Raw genomic sequence first — 18236 nt, forward strand, 5'->3', positions numbered from 1 at the left:
AATAAAAAAAAAAAAAAAAAAAAAAAAAAAAAGAAGAAGTAGAAGAAGAAGAAGAGAAGTGCTTGTTGCAGTTAAATAAAAAATACTGCATATGTACCATATAAGATAGGACAGATGGTGTTGGCAAAAAATTAGTATCCCTCTCCCCATTCTCTGGTGGGTAAAATTATAGATTCATTTGCAAACAAATTTCTAGTTTACCAATAACAATAAAACCACAAATTTTCATTCAAAATAATTTATTAAGCGAAAAGCAATACATTTGGTATTTATTTACATATAATTTCTTTTTTCTTTTTTTTTTTTAATGTTTTTTTGTTTCTGTTTTGTTGCTTGTTCGTTTTCAATGCTGTTTCGTTTAAAAAAAAAAAAAAAAAAAAAAAAAAAAAATAACAAAAAAAAAAAAAAAACAGGAAGGAGATAAAATATATTCTACACACAATAATCACTGCTGCTATGCCGAGCGAGATGGTGATGGAACATAAATGAACTGTAACTGATGTAATGAGTGGGTGTGTAAGTACTTATGCGCGCGTGTGTATATGTTTGTGTGCATTGTGTGCATTGTGTGCATTGTGTGCGTGTGCGTGTGCGTGTGCGTGTGCGTGTGCGTTTGTACATACGTATGCCTACGTGTTCTTTACTATTATTGATAGAAATATTTTTCCTTAACTTTCTCAACCAGTGGATAAGGGGAGGGATTGGTAGATAGAAACGAAACTGAGGAATTTTTTTTTTTGTTTGAAAAAATAACAAAAAAAAAAAAAACAAAATTTTCTCATACAAACTAGTATCGATACTTTCAGTATGTTATTAAAACGCTAATATAAATCAAGTAAATAATATTAAATTGAATTGAAATTCGAAAAATTACATAAACTTATTTAGCTATGAATCCATTTATAATGAACGTTGGTAAACAAGCAAATTACTGGTAATATTTTTAAAAGCAAGAAAGAGAAAAACAAAACAAGTAAGACAACTATATTCGGTCGTGACCGAATCTTTTCTACCCATCATCGTGTTCCGTAAAAAGAGCTATAATAAGCAAAAGAGACACGGACAGTAGAGATGTTCGCAGTTTTTGTTGCATAGGCTGGTGGGCGGTGTAGGCATGTCCTTTCAAATTTTTTTGCTAACTTGTAGCTATGTTTCTTCATTTTTGCGAGCGAGACAGTGTTTACCATTGATACTACATAGTTGGGTGGACGCATAGATTTGATAGCCAAGCAGCCGGACATGCTTACGTGCATCAAGGATTTGTATGCTTTATGGGGTTTTTGCAGTTTGAATTGAGTAGGCGTGATGGATTTTTCCCATTTTTGTGGAAGTACTACTACTAATGAGCAAGAAATCAAAACAAAGGTGTTCTCAGTTTACGTGATGCTGCGGGCGAGTCGTTCGACCGATTTGATCCATTTTCAATACCAACCTGCAAGCAAGAACTCTCGCTCTTTCTGTCACACTACATAGACGGATAGACGGATAGACGGACAGACGGACATGCTTAAATCGATTTACAATTTGATACTGATCAAGAATTTATATGCCTTGTCAAGCCTCTGACGCTCTGTGCTGGGCCATGCAAATGTTTTGACGAAATGAATATAAGCCTCATTCTTCGGGCGCTGGGTATAAAAATCGCTAAATGAAGAATTGAAAAGCTTTCACGATACGAAGTATTTGTAAATGAGAAAAGGTATATAAAAAAATAACTTTTGCGAGGGCAGTTCGATGGCAATTCGATACTCAATCGATATTCGAATTGATAGCAAGTTTGTCGACTGAATACACATTTTTGTTTTCGAAAATATTAAACAATCTCAGATTTACTTCTCCGACAAGGTGATCTTTTTTCTTTATGGACTTGCAAAACTACGTCTGATACATTTTGCAATAATTCTGATCAGCCATCATGGCGTCAAATAGATACTTGATCTTTTCGTAACGTTCGTCCGGCCGTAATTTCTTCCGTTTAAGTTTACGGCGCGATATTTAGTATTTTACCTTGTGCTTGTTACACGACACCATCATCGAATATGTGCATATGTGCAAATTGCCCCATTGCGTCACCATCACACAATTCGATTTTAACTAACGCTAATCTGTAATCATTCTAAGCATTCAAAATAAGCGGAAAATCGAGGTTCTTATGGACATCCAATAAGGCATAAAATTATATAATTACAAATATATATGAGCGGCTTCATGATGAATTCATCGATTTAGCGAATTGTATCGATTAAGTGTTATTTTTCTTGGAACTGGCAACTTTTCGAATCAAATATTCGAAAATTTTGCACAAAAAGTTGAAACCGTAAGCTTAATAAGGAACCGTATTGTGAAAAAACTTTAATCAATTTAAAAACTTTTTATATCATTTGCATGGCAATAAGATATAAATAAAAGCGTAAGGAATAAAAATTTATTGTTGACTGAGTCAAATTTACTGATTATGGGCCATTGTTAGAGTCTCTACAAGCAGTCTCGAGTGTATTTTTAGTTGAAAACTGCGAGGCATAAGATTATAATAAGACAGTTCAATATGCCATACAGCCGATGAAAGAACTGAGTTATTGAAAATGAATTTTTAATTGAAAGATCCTTCCGTATGGCAAACTCTACACATAGAAAAATGCAAAGTGTCCTGCGCAATCCAAAAATATGTCACATAAGGAAATTGCGTCACTTTTGATTTGAAATTTTGTATTTTGTTAGAAGGCTTACTTTTCAAATATTGCTACTGATCTATAACTTGGGAGAATGTCTTCATATTTTTAATTCTGTTCGTTGGCACGAAAATCCGGATTTTGATCACCAAGTGATAACGTATGTATGAAATTTTGATTTTCTGAGCTTTAAGATTGTTAATACCATGCGGACAGACGGACGATCATGCCCAAATTGTCTTGGAGGTTTGAGGGTATATATATATATACATATATATACATATATATATACATATATATCGATCAAATATAAATATATACTTTATAAAGTTTCTTTCCTTTCCAAAAAATCATTGCAAATGGTTGAAAAAATTTAATATACTACAGGCGATGTTAATACACCATTAAGCGCGATGAATAGAGATAATAGACGTAACTCAAGCTTCTTGAAAACATCCTAACTTATTATGACTACTACTCGCTAATCTTATGTAAATTTAATGACATTTGCGCTCTCGGATTTTTTCATACACCTCTGTCTATTGATAAGGATAATAGCTGCACTTATGACATACGTCAGTCATAGGCAGTATTCAGAGTTCGTTATAATTAAATCATTTTTGCTCTTTAAAAAAAAAAAAAAAAAAAAAATGCATTTTTCATTTAATAAAAGCTTTAATAAAGGAAGGGAGGACATATATTCTATAAAATTGATTTAAAAAAAATCATTTAAAATAAAATGTAAAATGTTGTTTGTCCTTTTTTTTCATTCTTTCTTTCGCATTTTATGTAAAAATTTATAATTGATTCCTTTCTAGTATACATATAATACCGACCTAAAGTAACGCAAAATACATTTCGCGCTGTAACGTTATAAACAACAATAACAATAATAACGGCTGGCTGATAGGCGAAGATAGACCGGGTATGGAAGAGAGAAAACAAATGCAAGAAAGAAAAGTAATAAGGAAGAAAGTAAGAGAGATATAGAGAGAGAAAGAGAACAAAAGAGAAAGAAAGAGAGCGCGCGCGCGCGCGCGCGGGAGAGAGAGAGAGAGAGAGAGAGAGAGAGAGAGAGAGAGAGAGAGAGGGAGAGAGAGGGAGACAGAGAGAGAAAGAGAGAGAGCGAGAGAGATAATCAGAGGCCGCGAGTGCGACAGAGGGAACATATTATTATGTGCATGTTTGTGTTGAAACTGGGGACTGTTATATATGTATTACATGTTATATATGTATATGTATACATATACATATCTATATACGTACATATACATATATACATATACACACATACATATATATATATATATATATATATATATAGTGGCTAGTAGGTATAGTTCATTTTAATCTCATTGAGTCCGATGATTTATGGTTTGAGTTGGTGTTTGATGTTCGTTTCATTTGCTCTCTTGTCGGCTGGATGCACGTTGTTTTTACGGTTGACATTTATATTTATTTTCTGTGTTCAATTGTCATTATTCATCTGACATTCGTTTAGCTGTGTGTTCTATGTTTAACTACATAATGCACATATGTGTACATGTTTGCATTTGTAATTTCATATTGCATACTTTATGGCTGAATACAGCCATATTCATGTATACAGGTAGATGTACAAACACTACACATGTACGCATACAAGCACAAACGCACAAACGCGTACACGTTCACACACATGCACACACACATAAGCGCGCATACAACGATTCAATTAACATTTAACATTAATGTTAAATTGGGATGGCAATGCCTATATACGCATACGCACGCATACATACATATATAATTTGTATATGTATATATACGATGTCAGAATTTATAGTTTTTTTTTCATAACTTGACGTATTACTAACAGTCAGCTAAATTAATAAATAATCAATTCTTTTTGTAGAGCTTAATAATAACAGCATTTTCATCATTGTCGACATTATCATTGTCGTTGCCGTTCGCGTCGTCGTTCTCGTCATCGTTGTCGTTATCGTTGTCTTCCTGATCATCTTTATTAGAATTTTTGTTGTAAAACTTTGTTGGTGGCAGCATTGGCAGCAGTGTTTGTTGTTGCAGCATTTTATCTCATTCTCATTGGCTTTAATTTGTATTTTTTTTTTCGATTTTTTTTTGATTTTTTTTTTTTTTTTTTTTTTTTGGTTTTTTTTTGCATTTTTAGGAAAATTGTTTTGAAAAAATATAAAAATTTTAATTTTAATTAATCAACATATTTTAGTGTTTTATTAAAAATAAATAAAATTTCAACTAAATGCTTTATTACAAAACAAGAACAACAAAAAGAAACAAGAAAACTAGATTGATTTGTCTTAGTAAACAAGATCTTAGATCTTTTGTATGGGAAGCGCTTATTATTATTATTATTATTACTTTCTAAATTACGGATAATTACATAAAATTCCGCCTGTAATCACTTGAAAATATTAAGTCGATATCTGTTACAATTTTTAATCTGTTAACCGCAGAACAGTTTAAGGGAATAACGAAGCACTTGAGCCGGAGTATAAAAATCGATTTCTGTAAAACCATCAAAGATATTTGCAGGCAGCCTTACTTTACTGTCTCCACAGGCTATTAACAAGGGTTTAAAATGGATACGATGGACCTGAGCAGACATATCTTAAATAAGTAAAGTCGTACGCTTATGCACATTTTTCTTCAAATTTTCAACAATTATATGGATTTGTTAGAAGTGAGACGATCAAATTATAATTGTATACGGCTTGGTGATCATCGTTATTGGATGTTGGAAAAATCCAAACAAGACATTGTTGAAGAAGAAGTTTTGCACATTTTTGAATGAATTTTTGGGCTAAGTAACGCTTCTTTTATGACACGGGTATAATCATTATACCCTACACTGCTTGCCGTGTAAGATTATATGAAGTTTATGAGCATGTATACACAGAAGGATTTAACATAGATTCACTTTTTGTTATACGAATCGATTCGGAAGTATTTTTCGAGCGGATCTAAAGTTGTTTGTCCATCTGTCTGTCTGTCTTGTTTTCTTGTATTCAAGCTACAGGCACCGCAATTTTCATGATATTGGAATTGAAATTTTGGTGCGCCAAAGTGTTTCGGTCCAAGGACGGACGCTATGGAAAATGATTTCGCCCATTTCCCTTATAATGCTTTACTTTGCACAAGACACCATGTAAATAACTGTAAAGTGATGTAGGGCATTTAATGGCAGGCCATATCCCCCTACAGTGTTTTTACATGCTTCTATTATAACCTTCATCGGTAACAAACAAATTTCTGACAATTAAGAAAACATCTTAAAACTAAGCCCATTATTTTAAACCGATATGGCAAAAATACATTGATAATTGTATGTGTGTCAATCATCGACCTGAAAGGCGATAAATTACAGTTTTTCTCCTTTTTTCCCGTGGACAACTCACAATTAATTTGTCTTTAAGCTTTTAGACGGTCTTCGTACACTTTAACACAAAGTTTCACAAACGTAATTGTCTCAGCGACAGATACACATGGAAATGGTCAGATCCATTCAGATCTCTAATTAATATATAAACTTATATATATATATATATATATACGACATCGAAAGAATGTTTCTGGGGATTGCAAAACCAAAGAGGAAGTCTGGTTTGCTTCATAGGTCGGTAAGGTCCCATTTTTTGACCTTGGCGATTTTTTGCTTGTGTCTCATTCAAATTATTTCTTATGTAGTTCATGGTACCTCCAAGACTTTAAAGTTAAAGGATAATAATGAACACCTGATTGGTTGATGTTGAGGTTATATTCGACCTCTATGATCGTACGAATGTTATTTAGAGTCAATGAAAGTCTTAATTTGATCTGTTGCCAGCAATGATTGAAGACCGATATTTTTCGAGATGCAATTTCGGAAACTACAGTTGACATAGAGACACGTAGATATCGTACACTTTCATATAACACTTGTGACGCATTCTCTTCCTTGCATGAATAAAGAGACAGTTATTTTCAAAACACTTTTCTGATGCACGACATGCGAATGGTGAAACCGAGAATGAAACTAAAATATTCCGATAAAATTCCGATTTGATGGACATAAGTCTTAGTTTTTATGTGAATTTGTTCGAAATTGCAGAGGCCCTCGTTAGACTGCATATTGTTTTTAATGTTCATGAACTCTTTCTTTGCGCTTGCAGATGAACTTTAATTTTCAAAACAAGCGCGTGAGAGATCGTTCTACGCCGAATTTCTTTCCTGTGGAAGGAATGTACATATTAAACGAGGCCTTACTGTACGGCATATTGAAATTTTTGACGATTTTTTTTTTTGGCCTTTAAAGGTTTACCCGAGAATTCATCTGGTCAGCTTTATTTTCCTAATGCAATATTTTTGAGTTTCAGAATTCCAAACGCAGTTAAGATCAGAACGATCAGAATATTACGATTTAATTTGCTCAGATTGTCTAGTGAATATATATTTCATCTATAATAGTTGTGTGAGCGATTTTTGTGCATCACACACGGACACGGATTAACATTATTAGCATACTTCCGTCCACCTTCCGCAGTTGTGTGGAAGACCGTTATTTAGAAAATGGAAATGTTTATTCGGTTAGCGAAAATTATGAAAAAACAAAAAAAAAAATCATTTAATAGCGACACAGACTAAAGTCAAGAAAATGGTTCTACGTATAAGTGTAAAAATACGCACAATGATAAATAAATAATTACAACTTACCTGGCGAAACTTTTAAATGCTGCACTTTGAGGATTTATACAAAGCGGGACCCGACCTGTTTGCAATTGTTCGGCTATAAATTTATGCATTTCCTCTGAAATAATATGCAAAAGAGTGTAGATAAAATATGAAATAAATTACATGGGGAGTCGACCTTGTTAAGCATCACTTGCCCATGTTTGCGTTTCTTTTTATTTCTTACGAAATATGTATTTCGTAATTAAAGATATTATGTCTTATACGCATACGCATATAGCAGTGCAAGTAATATGCTATGTAAGCGTTATCCTAACATTCTCAGTCTCATTTTAATTGCAAATGGTAAAGAGGACTAGAAAATTGCTAGTATGGGGAATAGCGATAAACCGGCATAGGTAAAAAAGAACATTGGTTTTTGTATTTGTAACAGATGTATATGTATGTATATGATTTATTATGTAAACCTTAGGAGAGGACAAAGTTCGGCTTAAACTACTATACTATAAGAATATCTAATGTTGTAATGATGAACCTGCTTAAAGCTTAAACCAGCGATACAAATCCATAGAAGTATGGGAAGTATTTAGTATTGAAACGTATTCGGTTACTTAGTTGTGTTTAAGTGTAGAAGTAGTGTGCTTGACTGCGTTAATGCTAGTAATAGGCTTGAGGGTACTAAGTGTGTGAAGAAATGTAAGCAAAATGATACGAGTTTCAAATTGAAATTTTAACAGAAGAACATTTATCCACACTCTGGTTTTCTTGCACGAGGCACATCAATAAGCGAAGCTGAACTCTTTTACGGAATAAGCAACGCATGAATAGAGTTAAACTCTGCAATTTTTTATATTGACTTGTGAAAGCGTTAATCATCAGTTTCACCTTTTCGGTCCCGATGTACGTATAAATATCGTATCCAATCTTTGTAGGGGAAAATTGAAAAGCAGGTCATTGAAAAGCCGATCAATAATTGGAAGACTATTCTGCTATCCATATTAATGAATGAATATAATAATGGATCTGAAATGGACTCGTGTAACTGTATGAAAACTGATAAAAGATTGGATGGAAAAATTCCTAGAAATAAATAGTTAAAAAAAGGTGCACTCGTTTCGGGCTGAATCTATGATAATCATCATCTTCGCCAGCTAAGCCCTAAAGAAATTTTTTCTCAAATTTTTGCAGTATAAAGTTAAATGGCCGTAGCATGTTTCAGATCCATGTCTCTTTGTTAGGAGCGGTTAGTTAAAGTGTTTCATTCTTCGCGGAGGCATTTACTAGAGCGCTATGTCATCTTCGGAATTCTTCTTCTTCATACGTTACAAGTAAGAATATATAAATTAGATTAAATGCTTTTAATATTCTACGAAGCCGACGACGCATGGCTAAATGCAGACGATTGATTGATAATTTTACGAACTAATCGGGAATATGAGTAAGTTTCGCGTAAATGAAAGAAAATATGCTACTAATTTTCGATGATGTGTATGAAGGATAATTAAAAATTTCTAAATTATCGCAAAGATTGTTTTGTCTTTTGTCTTACCTTTAACTTGTTGTACTGATGTCAGCTTGCGTTCCCACAAATCGTCAAACGATTGACCAGCCGATGGTTCAAAATCATTTGTATATTGACGAATACCTGCCGGTGTGGTAAAGCAACATTTACACATGCATGAATGATAACGCAAGCGTCCTTCATCTAAGTACGGATGAGCTAAAGCATCTGTCACCGAAATGCGTTTGTCCTGTAAGTGATGAAAAAATTTTCGAAAATTTTTGGCACAGTTTTTTAATTATTAATCGTGAATCGCGTATTGAAAACTTACAGGATCAAATACCAACATTTGGCAGAGCAAATGTACCGCTTCATGAGTGGCATGTGAACTTAAAGTGTAAAGAGCTGAAAATGAAGGCAGTTTTGGGGCGCGTCTTAGCATATGTGAACGAGCACCACCACATGCATGACGCATATCCTCCATGGAAGGTGTACCTAGCAGTTCTGTGATGAGATCCAATTGTTGTACGGGATTTTGAGCTTGAAATAGTATACGGCGTCCCAATAGTTCACCGAAAATGCAACCCACCGACCACACGTCTACGGCCGTTGAATAGTGACGTGCGCCCATTAAAATTTCCGGTGCACGATAGTATTGCGTGACGACTTCCTGAGTCATGTGCTTCGTTTGATCGGGTTCTTCAACGCGTGCCAAACCGAAATCACATATTTTCAGAACACAATTCGAGTTGACAAGCAAATTACCGGGTTTGATGTCACGATGCAGTATTCGAGCTGAATGCAGATATTTGAGACCACGTAATATTTGATAGAGGAACACTTTAATGTGATCAGCGCTTAAATGTTGTGGCGAAACAATAATTTTATGGAGATCTGATTGTAAAAGTTCAGTTATCACATATCTAAACAGCGTTAAGTTTAAAAAGTCGAGTTAAGGATTTCAAGAAAATGTTCTATTTAGCCGAACTTCACTCGCTTCATTCTATATTATAGGTAAGAGGAGGATGGGCAAGGCTAAACTTATTTACAAGTTATAGAAATATTCTGGTAAAAGGACTCTTACAAACTAGCCTAACCTTATGCGAGAGCACTTTCACTTGTAACAGGTGTGTTCACAAAAAAAAAAAAAGAGGTGAAATTTCAAATCTCCTGCATTACGTACATTTGATATTCGAATTTTTCTTTTCGTCATGTTGGTATATGCGGAAGAAGTTGCTAAAATGCCGGCATATCGGTTGGCTGTTGAATAACTTCAACGATGATCCATGTTTGCTCGAAACGATCATAAGTAGTAACGAAACATGGCTATATGGTTATGATGTCAATATCACAGAGTAATCATTTCAACGGAAGCGGCCAAAAGAACCAAGACCAAGAAAAAAGCAGCCCAAGTTCTGTCAAATGTGAAAACATGGTTCATAATTTTCTTCAATTACAATGACGTAGTGGCCATCGTGAGTTGTTGCCAGAAAGTCGCAGGAATCCAATAAGGAATATTATGTTGGCGTTATGCGCCGTTCGCGAGAAGCAATATGAAAACAAGATTCGGAATTGTCGAACAATCTATCATGAATATTGCACCACGACAATGTGCCAGTGCTCACACGTCATTGCTTGCTCGTAATTTTTTGACTAAAAATACCACAGTAATCGTGGACTTGATTACCGCCAAACTGTTTCCGTTCCCAAAACTGAGAAGATCCATGAAAGGACAGTGTTTTGCACGATTAAGGAAATAAGGACCATGTCGCTAGAAGAGTTCAAGAGCTCATACCAGAAAGCGCATATCAGAAGTGCTTCGAGGATTGTGAAAACCGCTAGCACCAGTTTATTATATCTAAGGTGATTGCGTCGAAAGGCACTAAATAGATATTGATGAATAAACAAATATTCTTCGGGATCAGTAGAAAGTGACCTTTCTTTTTGAACATGCCTCGTACTTTCTTCGAATGCATAAAATGTCAAAGATTCTAATTTAGTAATGACGAATTGTATTGAAGGAGGTTAACCACCGTAGTCGATGATTAGACTCTAGTTATTTGTTTTCACAGTACAATAATCCGGTTCTAATCTCCCAACCATTCTTAGTTAATGTGTAGTAAGCAAAAGACAAACGAAACATTTTGTTAAAATATATTGTTTATATCCGTCACCGAGCGATGAGAAGAAAACTCCAGAGACTCATCGATTTATTTCTATATATGTTCGTGATCAGCATTAATTACTAAACCGACTTAAGCCTGTCTGTCTGTTTGTCTGTCCGTCCTCCTGGTCGTAAAACTGAAACTTACGCCTTCGAATTTCGCAGAAATATTGGGAGTTCGTGCACGCACGTTGGTATTGCAAATTGGACAAAGTGGTCGTGCGACACGGCCACATTACAACACTTCTGCTTTCAAAAATAAAACTAATTTCGTTTTATTAACTATAACAAATAAAAATTTGCCTCTATAATCTATAGGTAGTCGCGTTCAGTTCCCGGCAAATAGAAATGGGAAAAGTCAGTCACGCGTATGAAAAGTCTTACGTTTTCTACTCGTATTACTCATAAGATAAAGTAGACAAAAATATTGAAAATTACTCTGTGCATTCATTATCACAGGATATATAGATATATTATCTGTTTACAAATGTGTGTGTGTGTGTGTGTGTGTATGTAATATGGATGATTCGTTTCTTCTTAACTTTGGCAACCAAATAAGAAGACTTCGACAAGCTGAGTGCGTTTATTCTAAATTAAATATCGTTGACGTCGCCGCGATGGTATACGATATTGAATGGATAGAACTGTGATGGATGTAAAAGATGCCGATGCGGCCGAAGATAGTTTTCTTACTTGTTTAAAATTCATTTCTTTAAGAAATTTGCGTAAGCATTTCATTTAGAGTTCGAACTCAACGTAAAACTTTGGCTGAGAAGAGTTGTAATTTACTCAAGACCTATTTCTAATTTGCCTTAGTCAAGAATCCGTAAAACTTGGACATGTATTAAAGGTGTTGCTATACATTAATCGATAGAACTTACATATACATTACCAAGCGACTATATTGTATAAGCGAGTATGTTTAAACTATAATCGTTGATAATAGTTAACTGGAGTTTAACTTTCGACAATACAGATGGACATAATTTATTCATACCTTATTGTTCAACGTTTTGTATAGAAAAATTTATTTATTTATTTATTTATGTATCTTTTTTTTTTTTTTTTAAGCCTCACTCTTCAAGGAGAAGAAAGAATTATAATAATGAAAGAAGATAGAAGAGGTTTCTACAGCCGTTACGTTGTGGTTGCTCTGCAGAAATCATAAAAGTTAACTGAAAATAATTTTAATATGCATTTACGATGAATAATCTTAGAAAAAAGGTCGTTTGCGAATAATTCTTCAATGTTCAAATGTTTGCAAAAGAAAATCTCTGAATAAGCACAAAAGTAATATGCTTGGATTTTAATGTGTTTCTGTAAGAATTTTTTTTTTTCTTTTAAATGTTTTCAAAAGGATACATTTCTTGGAAGAAATCCAGATGAGGTGGTTGTAAAATGTCAAGTGCGGATAAGACCTGTAAGAGAAAAATTAAAAAGAGAAATTTTCATAAGTATCTTACATATAATTTCTTTTCATTCTATTTTATTTTTTTTTTATTTAAGAAATATCATATGACGATTACACGAAAGTTACTGATTGCGAAATTATCAAATGTTCATTAGTAATAGCCAAGTGAATAATAATTAGTATTTATTTAGTCTACAAGAGATCTACAAGAAAGTGATCTATCTATATATTAAAAAACATGTATTAGGTAACCATAATTTAAAATATTTAACTTTTAAGTGAAGGCATGTCAGCAGCGACCCATTCACTTAGTATACTTTTCAGCAACATTCCAATCAACTTTAGGTGTTCATATTATATTTTAATTGTCGTGCACGACATATTGAGTTTTTGCGGATATTTTTTTGTTTAACAACAACCTCTCAGAAGTCTCCTATACGCGGATAGAATAGTGTTTGTGTACGTGTGTGGTGTAATAGTGTTTGCGTAAAAGAATGACAAAATGTGGCGGTAGTGTGTGATATCTTGCCTTGTAATCGACTTAAAGGACTTTATCTTCGTAGAACACTTGCTGTAGATGTATCCATACATAAGTACTACACAGCCGAATATACGCTGATGCTCGAAGGTATCGAAAGTTTTGGATACACTTACGTACCCCACCAGCAGCTACTGAAACTTTCGCTGATTGCATCGGTCGAGCATCTCGAAATTTGGTGGTTCGCGTCCGCACATGCTAGTTACACTTTAATTTTAAGCGGATGTAGGTGGTGTAAATGGTACGGATATCGGTTGCTGTTAAGTGTTTTTTTTTATAGCTTGACTGCATTCTTCGACATTTCCAATATATGTTCTATGGATGTGCGGATGTATGTAAGATCGAGAACTATTTAAGGTACACCCACTTTTTGTTATACCGATTAATTTGGAATCATTTTCTGAATCGATGTAAACCTGCCTGCCCACCCGCTATATGTCTATGCATTCTTGTATTCAACCGTCATATTTTAATGGAATTTGATACAGAGTTTTATTTGAAATGAATGAATAACATTATTAGGGACAGTGCTAGATAGTGTATTTAATAGTCGGCCTCGTCCGACTATAATTTTTTTACATTTTTCGAATTATTGACATCATATGTTCTTTTGTTGTTTTAATCGATTTCAAACTGAGAATTTATGCCAAGAAAATATATGTTGTAGTCCCAATTTTCTCAAGCTTTTGAATGCGATAAGGTATTCCAGGTGATCACTCATCAATTTTGGACATCATTTGGAGTCAAAATGAGAAGTTTATTTGAAAAAGGCATACACACATATACACATATATAGGTAACTACAGCAGAGATTCAATGACAAGAAGTTGCTTCTATAAAAGGAAGGATCCAGTATATTGGTGCCGAACTAAGGGCCCAATGCAACAGAACGAGGCGTGTCTGCCAAAGAGCGAGCCACCAAGAAGAGTGCAAACTCAGGCGAAGGCAATTTAAAAATGCCATTATGGTCAGTAAGAAAAATTGTCTCCAATATCTGATAAACGAGATAAATGAGGACCCATGGGGCTTAAGTCTCGCACTGCCCTGACGGGCGCATCTTGATGATTTTCCACTTAACATAAACAAAAAAGAAAAAAAAAACACACACACACACACGAACAGGCACACACCCTAGAATGAAACTTTCCTTCATCAGTTTCGAACAAAGATGGGTCTAAAAGGAATCGTGTGGTATACTCTATGACATGATTAATTGCGCCGAGGTTTGGAAAGGGGTAGATGGCTTCGTGGCAAAGGTGCTCTGGGAATTGCGGCACCCAGAGAGACATCGAATGGCGAGAAGACGTAATATGAAAACCCACAAAGGCATCCACTAAGGCTAATAAGTAATAGCTAGCGGCAGTCCCGTGGAGAAGAACAATGGACGAAGTACGCGTTGGGGTTAGTTTTGGTACAAAGGCGCGGTGCGGTTTCAATAATATCTACGAGGGTTTCTATCTCTGGTTCGCAGAACTAAAAAAAAAAAAAAAACACACACACACACACACACACACACACACAAACACACAAACACACAAACACACACAGTTTATTTACTGCATTACAAGTACTTAAAAAATTAGTTTCATTTCGGATACAGGTTTCAAAAGTTGAACTTTTCATTTTTACTTGAAAATCAATAAAAATCTTGTACATACATAAAAATGTACTTGAGTGCTGGTCTCATGTGCACATGGAATTCTAAAGAACGAAAAAAAAGAGAAGAATAAAAAGAAACAAAAAAAACAAAAAAAAAAAAGATTCTTCTATGTAATATCAATGCCAAAATACTGTTAACTAATGATTTTTGGCATTGCTTTCACCTCACTATAGATATGAATATATACATATATGTACACATATATATGTATTTGCGAATGTTTTTCAATCCGAAAATATCTATAAGTGACAAACGTAGTGAGGGAAAAAATCTTTATACGTAAAGTTTTAGCAAAGTTTTCATGACACAAAACGACATATAACGATAATATGAATGAAGCGTAAATTCAGACATAGCAAGCGATCCACATATAACTGTTAGTGTGTTCGCATGCGTGTTGCATATATGTATGCTTCGTGCATTTATGTTAGTGCATTAGTGCAGAGAAACTTTTATTAGTTATTATGTGTCAGAGAATATATATATAAAAGACTGTCTGAAACCACTAAGTTTCTCTATATGCGACTCTATATGTTCGTTAAGTTTGTATATATATATATGATTATCAGCAAATAAACGTACAAACGACTTAAGAAAACTTATAAAAAAAAAAAAAGAACAAGAACAAGAAACTTTAAGCCAGCAAATATCTATGTAAGTATAGTAAAGAGTTAAGGATGTAGTGGAAATTGGTTTTATGTACTTTTTAAATAAATGTTTAATGTTTTCTCTTTGAAATGACATACAAAGGAAATTAATTGTTAGAGAAAATAAAAAAAATAAAGGGAAGTAATGATAATACATATAATTTTTGAAAAATTGAACAAAACAAAAAAAAAAAAAAAAAAATTTAAAGAATAATTTATGTTACATAAGCATATACGACTAAAGGATCAGATGTGCTTTTAAGAAAATTTTCTATTTAATGCTCTTCTTTTTTTTCTTTTTTTTTTGCTTACGTTAACTATAGTTAATAGTTAGTTAATAATTTATATACAAATCGAATAGAAAAAGAAAAAAAAAAAAAAGAAGAAGAAAATAACCCAATACAGAATACACTATATGCATGTGCACATGCGCACTTCCATATATACATATATATATATATATATATATATATAAATAATAGGAAGAAAGAAATAATATTTTCAATAAATAATAAACAAAAATCTATAAAAACTGCCGACAATGTAAACATTTTTTTTTTTTTTTTTTTTTTTTTTTTTTTTTTTTTTTTTTTTTTTTTTCGTAAATAGCAGCTGTGAACGTGCTTACAGCTATGATATGCATATCCAACATATACAATGCTTTACGTGAATAATAAATACGTATACATAATATGCACATATGCATATGAGTAAGTATGGATCAAATGCCACAAATTCAGTAGCCTACAAGCAGAGTAGAGATGGGAGGCCGGAGAAAAAAGGATACACAGGGAACACTTTTTGATTTTGCGCATAAGCGGAAAAAGTTAAAGACGACAAAAAAATATTAACAGGTTATAACTGCCTTGAGATGAACTTCGGACGCGAGGTCAGTTCAACTATTGGAATGTTTTTCTATCCATCTGCAGATATATCAATCAATCGATTAGGCAGTTTTACAACAAAAGTTTCAATGCTTCTCATAAATTACTTATATCAAATTTTTAGCTGGATCACGGCCAGTTCCACGCATTCATCCATATCTGATGGAGTTTACAACAACAAATGGATTTTCTTGCAGCCATATTCTGACTGATTCTGTGAATGATTACTAGTCATAAGAGAAGACTAAGTGTTTGCTTTTTATAGCTTTTATGGAAAATCGCAGCAATAGTCGCAATAAAATTTTGTTATAAAACGAGGTCGTTAAGTCACCAAAGCCATAAATAAAAAAATACCTTACGACTTTTGACCTCTCTGTCTGCTATGTTGTTGTGATTAAGGCCGGTAGAATCATACTCTAAGCGCGCATATATATGTATATGTTTGAAGGGACTGTGGGTGGGGTGGTGTATTTTTCAGTGTTACCTAGTAGTTTATTGTAGAAGGAGGTGCCCCAAAAAAAAAAAAACTACCATTGATGAGTCAGTTAATGTATTACATATTATATATATTGGATTTGTCCTTCGTCCTTTCCGATATGTGTATTCGGAAATAGATATTACGGATTACCTACAGGAAACACACACTGGATCGTCGGAAGAGATTCTGATTTAACTCAGCGAGATCGGTTTGTTTGTCTATTTCTTCACAAGTCAATTTTCGTCTATTGTCAGTTAAACGAACTCTTACTGTCGTAAGAATTGAAATTGATTGATAGAAAGATCAGATCGTTATCGATGGTTATCGATCGTCGTATGACGTGTGGTCATAGCAAGGCCAGATTATAGCTTACAATTCATAGCATTATAGGAAGATCCCCTCGACGATCTAATTAATGCGCCCACAGCAGATTTGAGAGCAGTAAAGATGCGCCTTGAAGTGAGTTTAATTTGCGTAATTGTTTTTACTAAGAGAAGATTAGAATATAAATAAATATAGTTATGATGACAAAAAATTATTAAATTTCTGTTAAACAACTTTTGTGAATTACGGGCATTTTCAAACTTGTTCTCTTGAATTGAACTCTGAATCAGCTTCTTTTTTTTTTTTTTGATATGACTGACTAATCACTCAGCGGATGTACCCAAGAAAGAAAAAAAAAAAGAAATAGCGAGGTGGTGGCCGCGATCTAGTGACAGTGTGCAATAACCACGATCGACGTAAACCGACTATCGTACTGGGATTTGAATCCGCGAACACTCACTTGATAGTCACTTGATTCTTACCTAATCGACGACTCATGCGATATTTGCATTTGAGCGTGATAAGATTTTTACACTTGGACGATTGAACAGTTAACCGCTCATCCCTGGATGTCACAAAGAGAATGACAAAATAAATGTATCGTCATATCTCGCACTACCTATATATACCGCCATAAGTCGGCCATTTATTTGTTAAGCATTACGAATTTTATCTTCCTTCAATGGTCGCTAGTGTAAATCAAAAAAAAAAAAATTGAAAAAAAAAATCCTCAACAACAAACAGTTTGCAGATGTAAAGCCTTTGTATTCTTTGCCTTGTATTTGAATTTCCTGAGTTTATCGCTGTGTTATTATTGTTGCAGTTGTTGTTTAATGTTGGATATGTTGACTTAACGATTTCGTTTCTAAGATTTATCAATAAGAGCGCGTGTGCAGCCAGATTGACAGGCGTACAGATATAAATAATAATTCACTTACTTAATACGGACTTATAAGGGTTCGGTTTTTCATTTCATTTAACGAACGAATGAATGTTGTACGGCGGTAACTATCAAATTGTAAAACTAACATGAATGAAGGCAATAACTGTTAAACGCTTTGCTTTGCTTTGCATTTATTGATCACATTGGGATACAAAGTATTATCAAATATTATTGCGCATCAGAGATCTCATAAATTTAATTTTATATATCCCTGATAAATAAAAATAGTGGAATCGATATCGATTTAGTTATGTCAGATGCCTGATTACACAAAATGTAATTTTCTTTTCTTAATTCTTTCGATCAATGAAAAATTGCAAATTACAAGAGA

General features: G+C 33.7%; 1 protein-coding gene across 2 annotated transcripts in view; it reads right to left on the reverse strand.

The window, feature by feature from the left end:
* LOC119645168 (serine/threonine-protein kinase NLK) overlaps nucleotides 1-18236 on the reverse strand; it is a 199496-nt gene that overhangs the window by 4261 nt on the left and 176999 nt on the right. The window contains exons 3-7 of one of the 2 annotated variants that reach the window (XM_038045146.1): nucleotides 12383-12438; nucleotides 9188-9779; nucleotides 8905-9106; nucleotides 7380-7473; nucleotides 4543-4758 (exon numbers count right to left, since the gene is read on the reverse strand). In XM_038045146.1, coding sequence (XP_037901074.1) covers nucleotides 4752-4758; nucleotides 7380-7473; nucleotides 8905-9106; nucleotides 9188-9779; nucleotides 12383-12438 — 951 coding nt within the window. In that variant the 3' untranslated portion in view covers nucleotides 4543-4751. Of the gene's footprint in view, nucleotides 1-4542; nucleotides 4759-7379; nucleotides 7474-8904; nucleotides 9107-9187; nucleotides 9780-12382; nucleotides 12439-18236 lie in introns of those variants that run through there. The other variant, XM_038045145.1, reaches the window with a different exon arrangement.

This window comes from Glossina fuscipes, unplaced genomic scaffold, assembly GCF_014805625.2.
Source record: "Glossina fuscipes isolate IAEA_lab_2018 unplaced genomic scaffold, Yale_Gfus_2 1, whole genome shotgun sequence".
NCBI classification, from domain to species: Eukaryota; Metazoa; Arthropoda; class Insecta; order Diptera; family Glossinidae; genus Glossina; species Glossina fuscipes.